General features: G+C 40.9%; 1 protein-coding gene across 1 annotated transcript; it reads left to right on the top strand.

Moving 5' to 3' along the window:
• Positions 1-4,066: 4,066 nt before the first annotated feature.
• LOC308108968 (zinc finger CCCH domain-containing protein 11A-like) lies at positions 4,067-4,840 on the top strand (the record flags this gene model as incomplete). The annotated part of the gene is made up of 4 exons (XM_080462300.1): positions 4,067-4,120; positions 4,201-4,320; positions 4,461-4,635; positions 4,761-4,840. 4 exons carry the CDS (start codon positions 4,067-4,069, stop codon positions 4,838-4,840), a joined length of 429 nt encoding a protein of 142 aa, XP_080318426.1.
• Positions 4,841-16,492: the final 11,652 nt, after the last annotated feature.

Below are 16,492 nucleotides of genomic sequence, written 5' to 3'. Positions count from 1 at the left end.
TATTAGCAAGGACCTTTTTGTAATGCTTTTCATTTATATTGTGTACCAAGTTCCATGGTAATTATGATTTAAAGGGGACGTATCATGCAAAATTCTCTTTCTAATGGTTTTCCTACAGTAACATGCGTCCCCATACCTGGGAATGACGCTCCAGAAGTGAAGAAATTCTGCCGTCTCTTTCTTAGGCTTGTTCAATTGTTTCTAAAGTGTGCGCTCCAACGAGCAAGTGGGAAAGCGAACCCTGTGTAGCGTCACCAGGGTTGTTTAGTCAACCCCAATCCAGGTAGACCCTCCCTTTGACCCGCCCACAAGAGGCCCGCTCCGCGTGCACTCTGTTTTTATCACCTCGGAAGGCAGTAAACACCTGCAGTGGGAGCGAAGATACCAGGGAAGATACGAGCAAAACACGCCAGATGTACCGTTATTATTTGTATCAACGAGCAGAGGAGTCCATTTTTACTGCCTTCGTCTGAGCCTGTGAGGACCCACTGGATTCATTTTAGTTTTAATGGGAATTGACCAACAAGACTTCCCAAAGTTTTATATGTCGCTCCCAGCACTTCACCAAGGAGTGTTTTCATATTGCTTTGGTTGAACAGCGTTTCTCCGTAACGTAGGGACAGATAGAATGTAAACAATAGCGCATGGCATAAGGAGAGGAAGCACTTCCTCCTCTTCCTAAGATGGGCATGTGGGGCGGAGCCAGTCCAGCTCCCTGAAACAAATTCTTTACAAATTTTTACATATTTATTTTGGCCAGATTTGTTGTTTTGGTAAAAATCCTGTTCATCACATCTCTTTGTCTTGTGTTATGTTTTCACACTTGAGACCAAGTCTGTTGGCGTTGGAAATATTCTTTTAGAGTATTAACTCCAAACTTTGTGATTTCATCCTTGAGAATGGTCGGGATAGGAAGATCATCAGGACACACAAAGATGTATCAGAATAGCAGAGGATTTATTTTTGACAATAATGAACCATCCGAGGTGGATGTCATTCAGTTAGCTGAAACATTACAAATAATCCAGCAGGTAACATCTATATTTAAGCATTACTGTGGAACTTTAACCACTTTCATCTTGTTTCCATAACTTAAAGTTATGCAGAAATGCACTCTCGCATGTTTTGATACTAGAATGGTCAAAACCAGACAAAAACTGTGGGAGAAGTGAAGCAAAAAAAAACAACACACAGAAGACTGAAAAGTAGTTGTGCGATTTCTTCCAGCATTCACACAATTCTGTTCTAGTATCAGCCAGAGTCCTGACAAGAACCAGCATCAGAGATCACATCAATATCAGCTTCTCTTCATCGGCTCCCTGTTAAATCTAGAATATAATTTAAAATCCTCCTTCTAACTTAGAAAGCTCTTAACAACCAGGCTCCATCATATCTTAAAGAACTGTTAGTCCTAGAAGAACACTTGGTTCTCAGAGTGCTGGCTTACTGGAGGTTCCCAGGTTTTCTAAACGTACGTAGAATGGAGGCTGACTCAAGACTTTTCTATTTACTAAAGCTACAGTGAGGGCTGCTTCAAAACACTCTCTCTCTACCTCTCTCTACCTCTCTCTACCTCTCTCTCTACACTAACCAGGGTCTGTTTCTCTCCGACTACCCAAACCAAGGTTTGTATCCCCCCCAATCTATCTATCTCTCTGTCTATCCTCTCCTTTCCTCTCCTCTATCCTCTCCCCCAATCTATCTCTCTGTCTATTCTATCCTTTCCTCTCCTCTATCCTCTCCCCCAATCTATCTCTCTGTCTATCCTCTCCTTTCCTCTCCTCTCCCCCAATCTATCTATCTCTCTGTCTATCCTCTCCTTTCCTCTCCTCTATCCTCTCCCCCAATCTATCTCTCTGTCTATTCTATCCTTTCCTCTCCTCTATCCTCTCACCCCAACCGATCAGCAGAAAGCCTCCACCTCTGAGTCTGGTTTCTGCAGTTTTCTGCAGGTTTCTTCCTGTTCGAGGGAGTTTTTCTTTCCACAGTCGCAAATAAATCTGCTTGCTCATGTGTATTTGTTGGGTTTTTCTCTTTTCTCTGTTAAAAGCACCTAGAAATAACTGTGTTGTATTTGGTGCTATATGAATAAAGTTTAATTGAATTTGTTGGAATAATTCTACGTAAAGTTATCACATTCACTGTACCAACAGTCTTTCTCATGAATTGCAGAAGTACTGTGTGACTTATATTTATCCACTGTGACCTCGGAACGAGATAATAAAAAGAGAGGAGATGCAGAGAGTTTTCAGAGCGGGTTGGAGTTTGTAACTGAAACACTGTCTGTCCGTTCTCCTCGCGAGTAAGACCATAACTTGACTCGGTGTGTGTTCTTTCTTGCAGATTTAATAAATGTCCAGAGGTTGAACCTGACAGAATTGAAACTTGAATTGTGCACGTGACGTCACAGTGTGTGGCTTAATTTGCATATCTCAAGACGGGCAAAGGCCCCAACATCAGAGGTTGATGACATCCTGGACTTTGTCTTTGACGTTAAAAGAAGCATATATACAGCGTCACATCAACAGCACACTAACAGCAGGTTCACATAAACTCTACATGTTGGATCTGCTTTTTATTGTTTGTGACTATTTCTCACAAAAATATCTCAACTGTGCGGCTTTTGTGATAACTCCAAAGACAACATTGCAAAAGCAACAAGGTTCGTACTTTTTAACCCGAGAACACTAACGATGGGTGATTTTCACCAAGGCAATTATTAACATTTGTTTGTGAATTATTAGCTTTTGTTTGAAAGTGCTTTTCTGCGTTTAATTTGTTTTTTGAAGAGAACACGTTTTACAACTGATCACTGTTAACATTTTCACCTTCTTCACATTGTAGAATCATGACAAGTTCATCCAACACAGTGATAGAAATAGTTACAGAGAAATATATAGATACTGCCACCCTTCATTTTTTTTATTTAAATAACGATTGAATGATTTCAAAATAATTCTGCCACAAGTTTTCTAGCTTTGAACACTGATAAAACATGTGGCTTAAATTGCATGGTGATAAATCTGTCACACCAATCTTCTACTGGAGAGAAGATTTCAGAAAGCCTAGTTTTAGAAAAGTGAAGCCTATTTAGGACTTTATATCGTTTAAGCCCCAGTCGAGCACAGAGGGTTGCTCTTATCAGTTACTTTGACAGCCCTTGGCCAACCTTGCTCTGTAAAGGTTATACCCAGCTCTCGCTCCCAGGATTCTCAGAATCTTGTTCTGGAATCTTCCTCCATTGATAACAAATGACAAAAGATCTTTGTGACTAGTGACTTCTGTCTGGAATTTAGCTGTAAGAAATCCTCCCATGGTTGTTTTGAAGGCATTAAATGAAAATTCAGGAGATTGGAAGCAGCACATTGTAATACTTAAAACCGATGAGTTGCTGACAGTTCAAAGTCTCTAGAAAGATCTGTACAGCTGTAAAAGGTAGGATTCTTGTAAAGATCTTGAAAGCATTTAATTCCTTTATTGTTTATTGCCTAAAAGTGGCATCTCTACATGAGGGGTGGAATTTGACAAACATTTAAAGTGACATCTAAATTGATACCAGAATTAAAGAGTAGATCTTACAACTAAACCTTTGGTAAAGCCAGAGGGGTTGAGTGGGAGAGAAGATGTAAGTAGAGCCTCCAGAGAAGATAGACTACAAGATTGTCTTTTAAGTCTGCACCATATAACATCAGGGGATTTTATCCAGTATATTCATTTTGAGTCCCTTGAGATTTGTTGTAGGTTTAAAAGAATCTCCTTGGCCTTCTTTTTTATTCTCCACAGCACTGGTTATCACCTGCTGAAAATCCCTTGAAGCCTGAATATCGGCTCCAATCACAACCCCCTTTATTGTCTGGCGGTTCTTGTCCACTCCAGAAATAAATGTGAATTAATAGCCCCGCCACTGAAAAAAAAAAAGAAGAAGCAATGAGAAGTACTCTGAGTTTTCTTGGTATTACATGTACAATTGTTTTCTGTCACCAGGGAGTCCTGAAGAAAATCAACTGCTGGGTTTAAGGTCCAGAACTTCTTCACGGCGCCACTAAAGACGTACACCAGCAGTACTATGACCGGCCACGGAGAAGACTGCTACTTCTTCTACTATTCTACCTGCACTAAAGTGAGACAGCTTCCTGTTCACCAACACTCAGCGGTCGGACAGTGAGCCGAAGGGAATCTTAACTGTGGTTTATCATGCAGGGAGATGAGTGTCCATTCAGACACTGTGAGGCCGCAATGGGAAACGAGACAGTCTGCGGCCTCTGGCGAGAGGGACGCTGCTTCAGAGCTGTGTGCAAGTTTCGCCACATGGAGAGCCCAGTAAGCTTTTTGGATATAATTTGGATACAAACATCAGTCAGACATAGAGTAGAGGTTATTTCATCCTTTTCACTTTTTACATATGGTCTTGACTCGCATCCATTTGAGAGCAATGTGTCCGTCTCCCCTGTTTCCAACAGAAAAATCGGAAGGAGATCCCATGTTACTGGGAGAAACAGCCGGCCGGGTGTCAGAAACCACACTGTGCCTTCCTTCATCAAAAGCCGCGCTACAAGACAGAAACCCAGGAGCTTGTGCCCAGCTCCACCCAGCCTCCAGTGATCAACCCTGCAGACAATGATGAGGATGAGGATGGTGAGCTCCTTCGTCTCCCTTTTCCTGCAGGATGTTCCTCGGACTCGCAATGCTCATGAAACTTCTGTTCCAGATCAGTTCTCAGTTCTGTGTGGGACCTCCGAATAATGATTGTATGTGTGCAGATGATTCCCTGAACATTGGAGCGAGCACCTGGGAGGAGATCCGGCTGCGGAGAGCCCTGAAGGCCAGTGTAGGAGCCTAAATGCAATTTATTGATGTTCATTAAAAAGGGTAAATTACAATTTAAGTTAATCCAAAACAGTAGTAATTTCAGTTAATTGATTTGGAAGGAATTAGGAGGATCATTTAAAAGTATTGGCAGTTCACATGTGCAATATTGTAATAAGTTAATGATTTAGTATTTGGGCTTAATTTAGATGGCTAAAAATGTACTTTATGTCATGTTTTGCACTGTTTGGAAATGGGTAACTGTTTGATGTTTTCAGGTAGCTGTGTACCTTTAATTGCTTAATTGATGCTGGCGGGAGGGGGGAGTTTGGGGGGGTTACCTGGGACAGTGAGTCAGGCAGTCTGAGAGTGGAGCCACACGGTTTTTTGACCTCTCCCTCTTTTTCTCTCTTCTTTTCTTATCATTGATCATTGTTGCTTGGATTTAACGGAATACTTTTATAACTTTATACACCTTTGGACATCTTTTCTGTACCACCTTTTTTTGTTCGTAAACTGTAAACTGTTACACTTTACGAGTGGTCCTGTGGATTGTTTCTCTGTGGATTAAGAAGAAGGGAATCGATAGAGCGTCAAGCTCAGGCTTCATTCATTGGAAAACCTACAGCCAGCATGAGGAGAGCTGGTTATCCCATCCAGAGCCCAGAGGCGTCGGCCAACGGAGAGAAAGAAAACCTCCAGTCGTCATTCCGGCCAGCCCTCATCAACTCCAGAGATGGTAAAAAAACAAAAAAACTTTCATGAACCAGTGTGAATTATCCCTCTCAGATTCTAGCTATTCATCCATTCATTGAGATCGAATGTCATTTAAAGCTGAGATCTTCAGCCCCTCTTTATTGTTTTCTGTTTACTGCTTTAAGTTTTCAAAAAGTAATTTTTTTAATGAACATGTTTAGCTTATTTTGAATGTAGCATTTATTCCTAATCTTGCACCTATGACTCTTAAAGAAAATAATTGTTTAGTAGTTGTGTCTGAAGTTTTCATAATGGTGAATACATTTTTATGATAAAAAATCAAGTTCATGTTTGTATCCTGGGGTCTGAGTGGACCCTCTGATGGGCCGGTTCTGGCCCGCAGACTGCTGATTGGACACCCCTGATCTTGTTGAAGTCATTTAAACCTCGTTCTGTCTCTGAACACAGTCCCATCACTGTTGTTTGAAGAAGCCGGGAGACCAAGGGGAAACGTTGCTGCAAGACTCGGAGGGAAAATTCTCACCACTGGTAACATGACAGTCTTATTCCAGATCTGATTCCACTGCTCCCTGTTGTGATAACGGAGAAGAAATGAGATGCTCATGATTTGTCTTTGCTTTAGATGTGAAGAGAGAAGGTCTTCCCCTGAAGAGGAGTCTGGCACAGCGACTGGGTGGAGTGGTGGAAATGGATCTCCCGTCAGAGCCTCCTCAGAAAGGTGAGTATGGGGACAAACTCTGCAGGCTTTAACTCAGAACTCATAATGCATTAATAATAATGAATTGGTTTTATATCGCACTTTTCTTGGAACTCAAAGATGCTTTACATTGCATCATTCATTCACTCCATGGTGGTAAACTACGTCGGTAGCCACAGCTGCCCTGGGGCAGACTGACTGCCATTTTGCACCATCGCCCCCTCCGGCCACCACCACCCACTCACTCTCACACTGCATTCACACAGGCAGTTCGGGGTTCAGTGTCTTGCCCAAGGGCAGGCAGAGATGAGAATCGAACCTGCAACTTTCTGATTGGGAGACGACCGCTCTACCAACCGAGCCATGCCGCATGATGATCTCATGCTCTTTTCTTCTGTCTTCAGTATTGAAAACGATGAAACGGTCCGTCACCATCAAACATTCGACCATCAAGAACGTCAAAACCGTCTCTGAAACTCTCCTGGCCAAGAGGAAGAGGCAGGAGGAGGAACTGAACCAGAGCCCCAGCCCAAAGAAGGCTAAAGGCACCGTGGAGAGCCAGGAGCCATCGGACGCAGCAGCACCTCCTCAGGAGACCCCAGACGTGGGGAGGGTCAGAGTCAAGACCCTGCAGGAGATCCGCAGAGAGAAGGCAGCAAGACTGCAGGTCCAGCAGGCTGCAGAGGCCGACGTCAAGAAGAGCTCCGACTCCAAGGAGGAATCGATCAAGAGGCCGCTGTCACTGCGTCTCCAGAAGCTGCCAGGCCAAAGTAAACAAAGTAAGTCTCACTGTGCAGAGGCCGTCTACTCAAAGAACTGTCACTCTGACTTGGTCTGCAGCTTTTTAACTTTCATCATCCTTTTGGTGTAGCAGGCAAGGTGACACCAGAGAAGACTGCTGAAGAGACGGTGAAGCCAGTGAAACCTGCAGCTGCTCCTTTAGAGGTACGATCCCAGACAAAATCTCAGCCACATGAAGTTAAGAACATCACTCCTGGTGTTTTAACTGAAATCGCAAACTTTCAGTGTCAATAACACCATAAATAATTTTACTCAATCCTTCTAAAATTTACCCCTCTTGTCCTTTTCGTGGTAAAGTTGCGCAGTATCCACATTTTCAAAGTGGTAAAGGTTTCCTACATTTCCCCGGGCTATACAGCATTACTGTCACTGATTAAAAATCACTTTAGGTTTTCAGGATTTTAACTTTTAAATGACAGATAATCATAGTTTTTGTTATCCGCCTGAAAAAAACAGAGGAATTCATTTTTCCATGAAATAGTAGGATTAGGGGGCTTTGCTGCTGTATTGTTGTCTCTTCTTGACCAGAAATGTTCCATTGACTTCCATTAAAATGGCTTTTTAAAGTCTCTCTGCCGTTACAGTATGAAATGATGCATTTTGCAATGTTTGAAGAAATGCAGGGAAACATGTCATTTACTACCGTGGTACTCCATAAGAATTAAAAGGATTTTTCAGTTGGAGGAGAGGGTGGTAATGAGAACATTAAAACTGTTGCTCAAGACAATTCCTGCAAATTTTTGCGTTGGAAACCCGAACCGTAACGGACTATACCAGTCCATTCCTGCACTTTTTGTGTGGTGGAAACGCGCTTTTAGAGGTCATATCTGTGTACTGTGTATGCAAATGGAAGGCGGCAGCCCGGGTTGGTTTGAATGTGAGTGAATGGGGAAAGACGCCTCAGAGGAACTGTTCACAGCTGTTTTCAGACTGTCCTGTGGGTCTGCTGTCTTTATTAATGAACACCTCAGGGACTGTTTGGGCTGTTTCTAGAGCCTTCAAAAGGTTGAAAACATCATTTTCTTTCAGCACTGTTGTGTACGGGACATCATTTCATCATTTGTCCTAGTATCTGTTTAGTATTGTGAATGCTGAACTTGCTTTAATGGTCAAGATCGTAAAAGTGAATAGTTTGAATGATTGTGTAAATAAAATGCTCTTAACAACCATTTGCTTCTGCTTTGACTTGATTTGGGATGAACTGGGCTTCACGCGTTCATTCTGCTTCTTCCTGATGGAAACATGTTTTACAAATGAATGGACGAGATCACTGAAGGCAGACTTTACACCTGGTACAATGCAGCCAGAGAAGTACTGTTCTCCTGGCAACCATCAAACCCAGACTGTCCATCAGACTGCCAGCCATAGAAGCGTGATCGGTCCCTCCAGACACCAGAAAATACTTTGGACATTCTAGTGTATGTATATGTAGACCTTGGCCCGGTTGTTCAAAACTGGGTTCTCGTTTAACCAGCCGTTAAATACATTTAACCAACCGTTAACTTTAACAGCACTGTTATCTTCTTGTTCGAAACTCTGTTAACTTTCACTGGGTGTTATCTTGATGTTAAACTTAATGCACCTACGGACCGCTGCCAACATTTAACAGTGCGCTGTAACAAATTTCACTGTAAAATAACAGTAAAATTCTGGCAGCAGGGACGCCCGTATTTTACTGTTATTTTATGATACAACTCCTGTTTATTTCAACAGTATATTACCTTATTTTGACTTACAGTATCTGACCGTAAAATAACGGTGGCAGTTGTGGTTATTTTACAGCGCATCTACTGGAACTTATTTAACAGTATAATACTGTTTTTTGAATGACAGTACCTGACGGTAGGATAACTGGGTTGTCGTTATTTTACAGCGCATCGACTGTAATTTATTTAGCAGTATAATACTGTTTTTGGATTACAGTGCATGACGGTAGGATAACTGGGTTATTGTAATTTTACAGCATATCCACTGTGAATTATTTGACAGTATATTACCGTATTTGGATTCCAGCACGTGACAGTAGGAGAACTGTGGGTTCTGCTATATTTGCATTCGTATAAATCCTCACAAATTTAAAAACAAAGTATGCAGGGCTTATCAAATACCCAGACCTAATCAATGTTCATGTGTTTGAGCTCACCTGAAGAAAAGTAGCAGGAAAAGTGAGTGGAGGACTCGGAGGAGGAGATTATAGAGTGGACAGAACAACGAACGCTCACTCTGACACAGTTTTCAGGAACCAAGAACCAGAACTCAGAGCTGAGCTCTCACTCCAACACCGTTTCCCAGAACCAACAGTACAGAGCTCTCACTTTAAACTTATTCAATTGATAACTAATTTCACTTAATAACAAACTGTCTCAGCTGCGTTTGCCTCAGTTTCTATCATCAACATAGGGTTTCTTTGCATGTCGGCTCAATGAAAAGACACATTCATTACAAAATTGTTTCGTTAAAGCCAATCTGTCCTAACCTCTGACCTCGAATAAAACTCAGATGCAGACCTGTAATAAGTCTGAGAGCCCTGGTATAGAACACAAGAGAATATAGACATTGTTATAGTTTATTACAAAGTGCTCATTTATACAGCAGACTTTGTAAGATCGGTAACACAGAGAACATTTGTAGTACAAAAATGACAAAGTATTGCATTACCACATTTGGAAGACACTGTCTTCAATACAATCAGTGACAGGCTTTACTGAACTTGGAACATAACCTCAGACGCTGATTTAAAATACCACCTAGAACAGTGTAACAGAACAGTTTAGCTTGAGAACAAGTATTTTGCATGTGAACAACAACAGTTTACGTGGAGAAGGAAACGAAGGGGAGAAAGAAAGATTTAACAGCGAGTAGTTGACAGCAGCATTTGGTTGGTTTCCTCAGTCACCGGTGAGGAGTGCCTGTAAAAAATTTAATAAAATAAATATAATTTGCAATACAACGTCTGGAGAAATATACAAATATGAAGGATTAAAGAAAGGAGAGAAAGAAACATCCAAAATGAGTTTAAATGTGCAGACTTACCGACATGATGAAGCAAAGTTAAGGAAGCTGATTCTTTTCCTTCTTCATTTTCACAGATTGAGAAAGACAGACATGACTACAATGGAGTACATAATAAAGTGTTTAATATGTTTTTAATGTTACAAATGGCAGGAACACACTAACACACCTTGCCTCTCCACCTGGTGAGAGACTGGCCATGGTCGGTCCTCATCCTCACCCCCTCCCTGTGGAAAATCCTCCAGGTCCTTCCTGTTTGTGGTTGCACAGTCAACTAACCACAAGTTAACACCGGTTAGTTAAGTCTTCACAAAATTGGTGATTAACTGTAATAACAGAACAATCTCTAAGATGTTTATTTAAATAAATGCTTGTTATCTATGACCTAATGGGGTAACACAATAGTGAAAGCCCCGACATTTGCAGTGATTGTTCTGTCAAACTGCCTGTGAGCTGCTTCTGCCTCTCTCTCCACCGTCAACAAGGATCAGGTGAAACAAATTAACTGGCGGCTCAGCGCTCTGAAAGGCCAGGTATAAGATGTGTGCCTGTCAGGTGTGCAGGAACTCAAAGGCAGAGCTCACCTCGCAGCAAAACACTTGTTCTTCTCTTGATGGTGACGGTTCTGTGGCTCGCAAACCTGCATGAACAGCTGGTTTTTACCTGAAGAACTTTCACCTGCTGTTTCAATAAAGAAAAAAGGAATTTGAAGGTTTGGTTCTTGGAGTAAAGTCCAGTTTAAAACATCCGGTGAAGAGAAACTCTTTTCAAGTCAAGAGCAGCACAACAATTAAACAGACTTGACAATGACACTGATTATTATTACAAACTGGATGTCAGCTGGGACTTTCCTGGGACTTTGTCAAAGAGCTCACCCAGGAGAAGTTGGTCCATCAAGGAGGGAAGACAAATATTAATGCTGCAGACGGACATGTGAAGCTGGCTTGAGGTGAAGCCACTTGGCGTGTCCCCTACTATCTCATTCTGCTCTATTTTGGTTGCAAACTGCTGAGCCACCGTAACACCACAGCTCTCACCACAGAGAAAGAAACTGACATATCAGGGATTATCTTCTTTATTACCTTTTGTTGCTGACTTCAACTGAGTAGAAAGGATGCCCTACCTTGTTTACAAAAGTATTTACTGAAAGGCTGGAAAACTAGTGTGCAATGAAATTAAATTAATACATGATGAGATAATGACACATACATTTTCAAACCTTATGAAGGTCAGCAACACCTGAGACTAACTGAGCTCAAGCTGGCTACATAGCTTGATTCACTTATCCCGAGTTAGTAACCTGAACTAGTGAAACAGTCCTCATGAAACATCTGAAATGTTCAACAGTTCAATAATCCTACAGACAAAACAACACGGGACACTACCACATTCAGGAGACAAGCAATACTTTACTTTACCTGCTCTGTTGAAGTCCACATGGTCCTTTCTGGATGGACTGATATGACGGAGCTGTGCTTTCCAAAGTCAAGTTCAGGAATAGTTCGGTTACATATTGTCACTAAAAAATGAGTAGTTTTAGGAGTTTGATCACTAAAGAAGAGCTGTCATCAAAATAGAAACATGAGCTTACAATAATCTGTAAGACGCTGATAGATAATGTCCTGGACTTGAGAAGGGATGTAAGCACATATTCGGCTCATATCTCCTCTGCCCACTGAGCAAGCAACGTCCATAGACGTCCAAGACACGTCCAAGACACGTCCAAGACACGTCCGTCTGTCCAGGCGTAATCTGGACGTCTATTTGACAGCCAGAACTTGTCGACCAATGGCACATGAAAATAAAATTATGGACATCTAAGACACCCAGAATCAGTTGAAAGAGACAGGTCACAAGATGTTTGATAAGTCAAACTGCCTGTATAATTATTGATTTGTCATTAAAATAATGAGAAAGTAGATCATGACAATGACAGTGAATTCCGTATCCCAAACAGTGTTGCCAGATTGGGCGGTTTCCCCCCCAATTGGGATCTTTTTGTTTACGTCTCTCTCTTTAATAAATAAATAGCCGAAATAAATTAATAATTGAATATAGCCTAAATAAATATAGAAATAAATAAATAAATAATTGACGTGAGTTGTATTCAATCGGCATCGGCACAGTACAATACATATAGAAAATATATTTGGCTTAACTATTATTTGTTACCTGTTGAACATCAGTATTTGCTGATCTCCCCTCAAAATCATCCCTGAGAGGACATTAATACCAATATAGGGCTTTTTCAATTTTTTATTTTTGTGCAAACAAGTAAGCCCGACCCAAACAGATTCATAGTCCAAATGACATAAACCTCCACAGAAAACACAAAAACATGCTTACACCGTCTGTGGTATTTGTGGCACAGGACTGCTTGTATGCTGAGGTTCAAAAGGCTGCAGTAAAACAGGAGAAAAATCAATCAAAAAACATTATATCATACTGAAATACAAAAGTTTATCCATCCATTTTCTACGCTGCTTATCCTGTTCAGGGTTGAGGGGAGCTGGAGCCGGTCCCAGCGTACTATGGACCAAAGTTGTTGAGTATAATACCAGTCGTAAAAGATTGGATCCGAAACCCAGGATGGCTGCACAGTTTATTAAATGCTAAAGGGCTTCCAGTATGAAATTGATAAAGGAAGTGTCAGCATTCAGCTAAAAATGTTAATACCCCGGAAAATGGTCATTAAAGAAATTAATAATGAAATATAATTGCACTCACCAGTGTGTCAGCTTTTTTCAAACTCAGTTGGTATTCTTACCACGACCTCACAGTCAGAACTGTCTGACAATTGGCCAGCTGCAAAATACAAAACACATACAACATACATACATTAAACAAAAAATTAAAAAAATCCAGGAAAAAGTGCTTAGCAGGACGCTGCTTTAACACAATGCATTAACTTAAGGTTTGTCTCATTGAAAAAAAGTAATCTGAAAAGTATAACAGTAATAAAATGCTTGAGCAACACCAACATATACCCAAACAAAGTCAGAACAGCTTTGCACGCTGTAGTGTTTGCACACACATTATCTATCAAAAAGGTTGAGCAAAAGAGAAGTAAAATCTCACAACACACCGTCTTCTAAGTCGTTCTTTCAGCTGATGAAAATGTTGATATGCTGATATGCTCTTCCTGTTTCTGCCTTATGTTCTCTTAGAGTAAATCGTCTTTCAGTCCCAGGTATATTCATCACTTCTGATCCATCTGGATACAGAAGGATAAAGGGTCCTTCATCAAGGTCTTTATTGAAGTCCTTCATTTTTTGCCTGGTGAAGAAGATCTTCAGCGTTTGTTTCGGGATCAGGAGACAAACTCATTGTATTTCCACGTTGTGGCTTTGGACCACGTTTCTGGAGGGCCATCAAACCACAGACTGGGTTACAATTCCTCCAAATGTTTATTGTTGATGATAGTGGGAAGATCTAGAGTCGTTATGTCATCAGAAGGTAAGGGTGGCTAGTTTTTATTTTATTTTCTATTTTATTTTACCTCCTGCTGGTTTACCAAAACAGGCAACTGACCATATAAATGTGCAGATGAAGATGGTCCTACTGCTTCCTGGTCAGGAGAAGGTCCTGAAGAATGGGATGGTCCCTGAAGCTGGAAAGATCCCTCTGGCTGAATGCCGGAGCTCCAAAATATTTTAGAATTGCTCCTGTAAAGACAAAGCACTTTAGGTTTTCAAGCAAAAATGGTCATAAGCACATATTCCTATTCCATAACTGCAGTGATGTTGCAGTAATACAGAAAATTCAACTTAACCTGCTTTTATCTTAAACATTGTGATGTCCGGTGTTGCCTTTAAAGCATGTAAATGATTATAAAATTTTAGTTTTTAAGCAGATTCTGCATTAATCTACATATTGTACAAGTTAAAGTAATAAAACTAAGATAAATGATCCACTGCCACAATAGTATAAAATAGACATCAATAGGCCAAATAGTTAACATTCACTTCAAAATAAACCTTTACACTTCAAAAGTGTAATAACAGACCTATATAATACACACTACAATTGTTACAGTACTGCTAAATATTGATAAAGTAATGTTAAGAGTCAAATTACTGAGAGACAATTTCCAGTGAACAATGGCAGAACATCAACAACACCCCAGGCAGTCAGTCAGTCGCTCCCATGGCCGCACGCTGTACATTTATGTGACATATTCATTTTCAATCAGCCAACTTCCATAAAGCAAACCAATCCAACCATCCAGCAACATGGATCCAAGGCAAGCAGGACAAATAAACACATAGGTTAAAACTCCGTGTTAAACCTCCTCCTGTCCAGCCAACATCACCAACAACTGTCTTACCTTTATCCTTTGACTGTCCTTCCTCCATTTTCTTTTTCTTTTCTTTTTCCACTGGGATTAATAATTGTGTGCTCATTGACAGGAATAAAGTGGAGCTGGAAATCATTCCGTCACGCCTGTCGCCGGTGTTTCGGATTAACTGGCGTCCTTGTTAACTGGTAACTGACCTGTGTTAGTTGCTGCTGCTCGTAACTGCAGATGTTAAAATGAGACTCACTTCTAAACTTTATTGTAAATGCGGTTAAACGGCGCTGGCCAGGACAGCTACGAATTTCTGTCGGGTTTGGAATATCTGATGTCGGTCGCCAGTTAACACGGAAACCAGTTAATCCGAAACACCAGCCCGCTGCTCGCTCAACGTGACAGTGCGGTCCAACAAATGGGACCTAATAATTTTAAAATCGATATAATTAATTAATTAATTAATATAATAATATAATTATCGATTAATACAATTAATATAATTATCAATATATACATATATATCTACAAACTCTGGGAAATTTTAATTATTCTTTTTTAATTTGGTTACATTTTTTAAGCAAACATTAAAATGGCAGAAAAATAAATAATTCAAAGTATAATTTTCCCCCAAATAAGTTTGGCTTCGCAGTTACAGAGAACCAATGCTTTTGACACATTTACTGTGGAGACCAGAGACCAGAGACACACACTATTTAACACAGTAACAATACTAAAACTCCAAAAACAATCTAGTTGTACCTAGTAGAGTGAGAAAAGTGACATGTCACACTGTGTTTTCACTCATCAGCTTTAGACAGAGTTCAATTTGTTGCATTTCAGTATATTTTAAACATTTATCTTCCATTGAATCATCCTGTAGCATTAGATGTTGCTCCAGCTATTGACTTGTGGTTGATGTTCATTAGAAGTATTTTCAGTTGTGTTTATATAAACTGCTGTGAAATCATAAATTCAGTCATTTCTGATGTTAAGAACTAGTAGTGCCGGTGTTTATATCATTATTCTTGTAACATGTTTGGCTTTAAAGTGACTGTGAACCTCATTCTAATGTTCAGTGTTCTTTCTATCTCTAGAATGAACATTGTCAAGGTTCTGGACAACCTTCTGGAGGAACATCTCACCCCAGACCGGATCCAGCTTCCCGAGGAAGAAGGAGATCCTCTGGCGGAGTATGTGTTTACACATTCTGTTGTTTTTAAATCATGCTGCATTCTCAGCAAGGAGGTGGTCTGGTAGACGTCTCCTTCCACCCTCGTGAGGAGAAGCCTGAACCCACTGCAGCAGTCGCTCTCCCTCAGCCGGACCATGGTCCAACTGGAGGACACTGTGAGTGGAGGAATGTGGGAGCAGCGCCTCAAATGTCTGAGTGTCCAACTCCACCAACAGCTGCTCCCACGTTCCATCAGGCTCATCCCTCCATCCGGACGGGGCCTCAGAGCCAGGGACAGGTGAGACGTTCAGGGACCAATCAGTGACGGGAACTTAGAGCTGTGATTTCAGTTGTTAAGAAGTGAAAGATGTAGAGCAATGTGGGACTCTTCAGGTGATGAAATATAAATTTAATGTCCACAACTGACGGTTGAGACGGTTGAACGTAGAAAACATAGAAATACTTTGGCTGGTTATTGTGATTGATAAATGACATCACTTTTAATTGTACAACAAAACGCATTTTAAAAAAAGTAATTTCATCCAAATTACATTGAATTTAATACAAGGGAGCATTTAAGCCTTTAATCAGTCCACAAAAACCAACCTTTCCTCCTGCAACTAGCCTTTAATACCACCTCACTACGTGTGTTGCCTCATAATCAATCAAAGTGACCTGGTGTCTCCTGGTGTTGATCTTAACAGTATCTCAACTTGTGGAACTTGTGCATTTAACACTTTTCTTTTGTCCGCAGTGTGTTGTGGGAATCTCCCAGAACCTGTATCTCGTCAACCCTGCTGCTCCTCCTGTCACCTGCAGTTCAAAGTGAGTCCACCTGTCCACTTCTGGCTCTAAAGATGCTTCTGGCTGTTTGTACCTACATGAATATCATTACATTCAGCTTGTTTACTTCAAGCTCTGAGTCATTGCACAACTAGAAAACCTCCTTTATTTCATCTCAGTGAGGCCTGAGTGTGTGTCACATGTTGGGGTCAAA

The sequence above is a fragment of the Lipophrys pholis genome, assembly GCF_963383615.2.
Source record: "Lipophrys pholis genome assembly, chromosome: 4".
NCBI classification, from domain to species: Eukaryota; Metazoa; Chordata; class Actinopteri; order Blenniiformes; family Blenniidae; genus Lipophrys; species Lipophrys pholis.
Note: the sequence above shows the minus strand (reverse complement) of the source record. Positions and strands in the feature narration are given on the sequence as shown.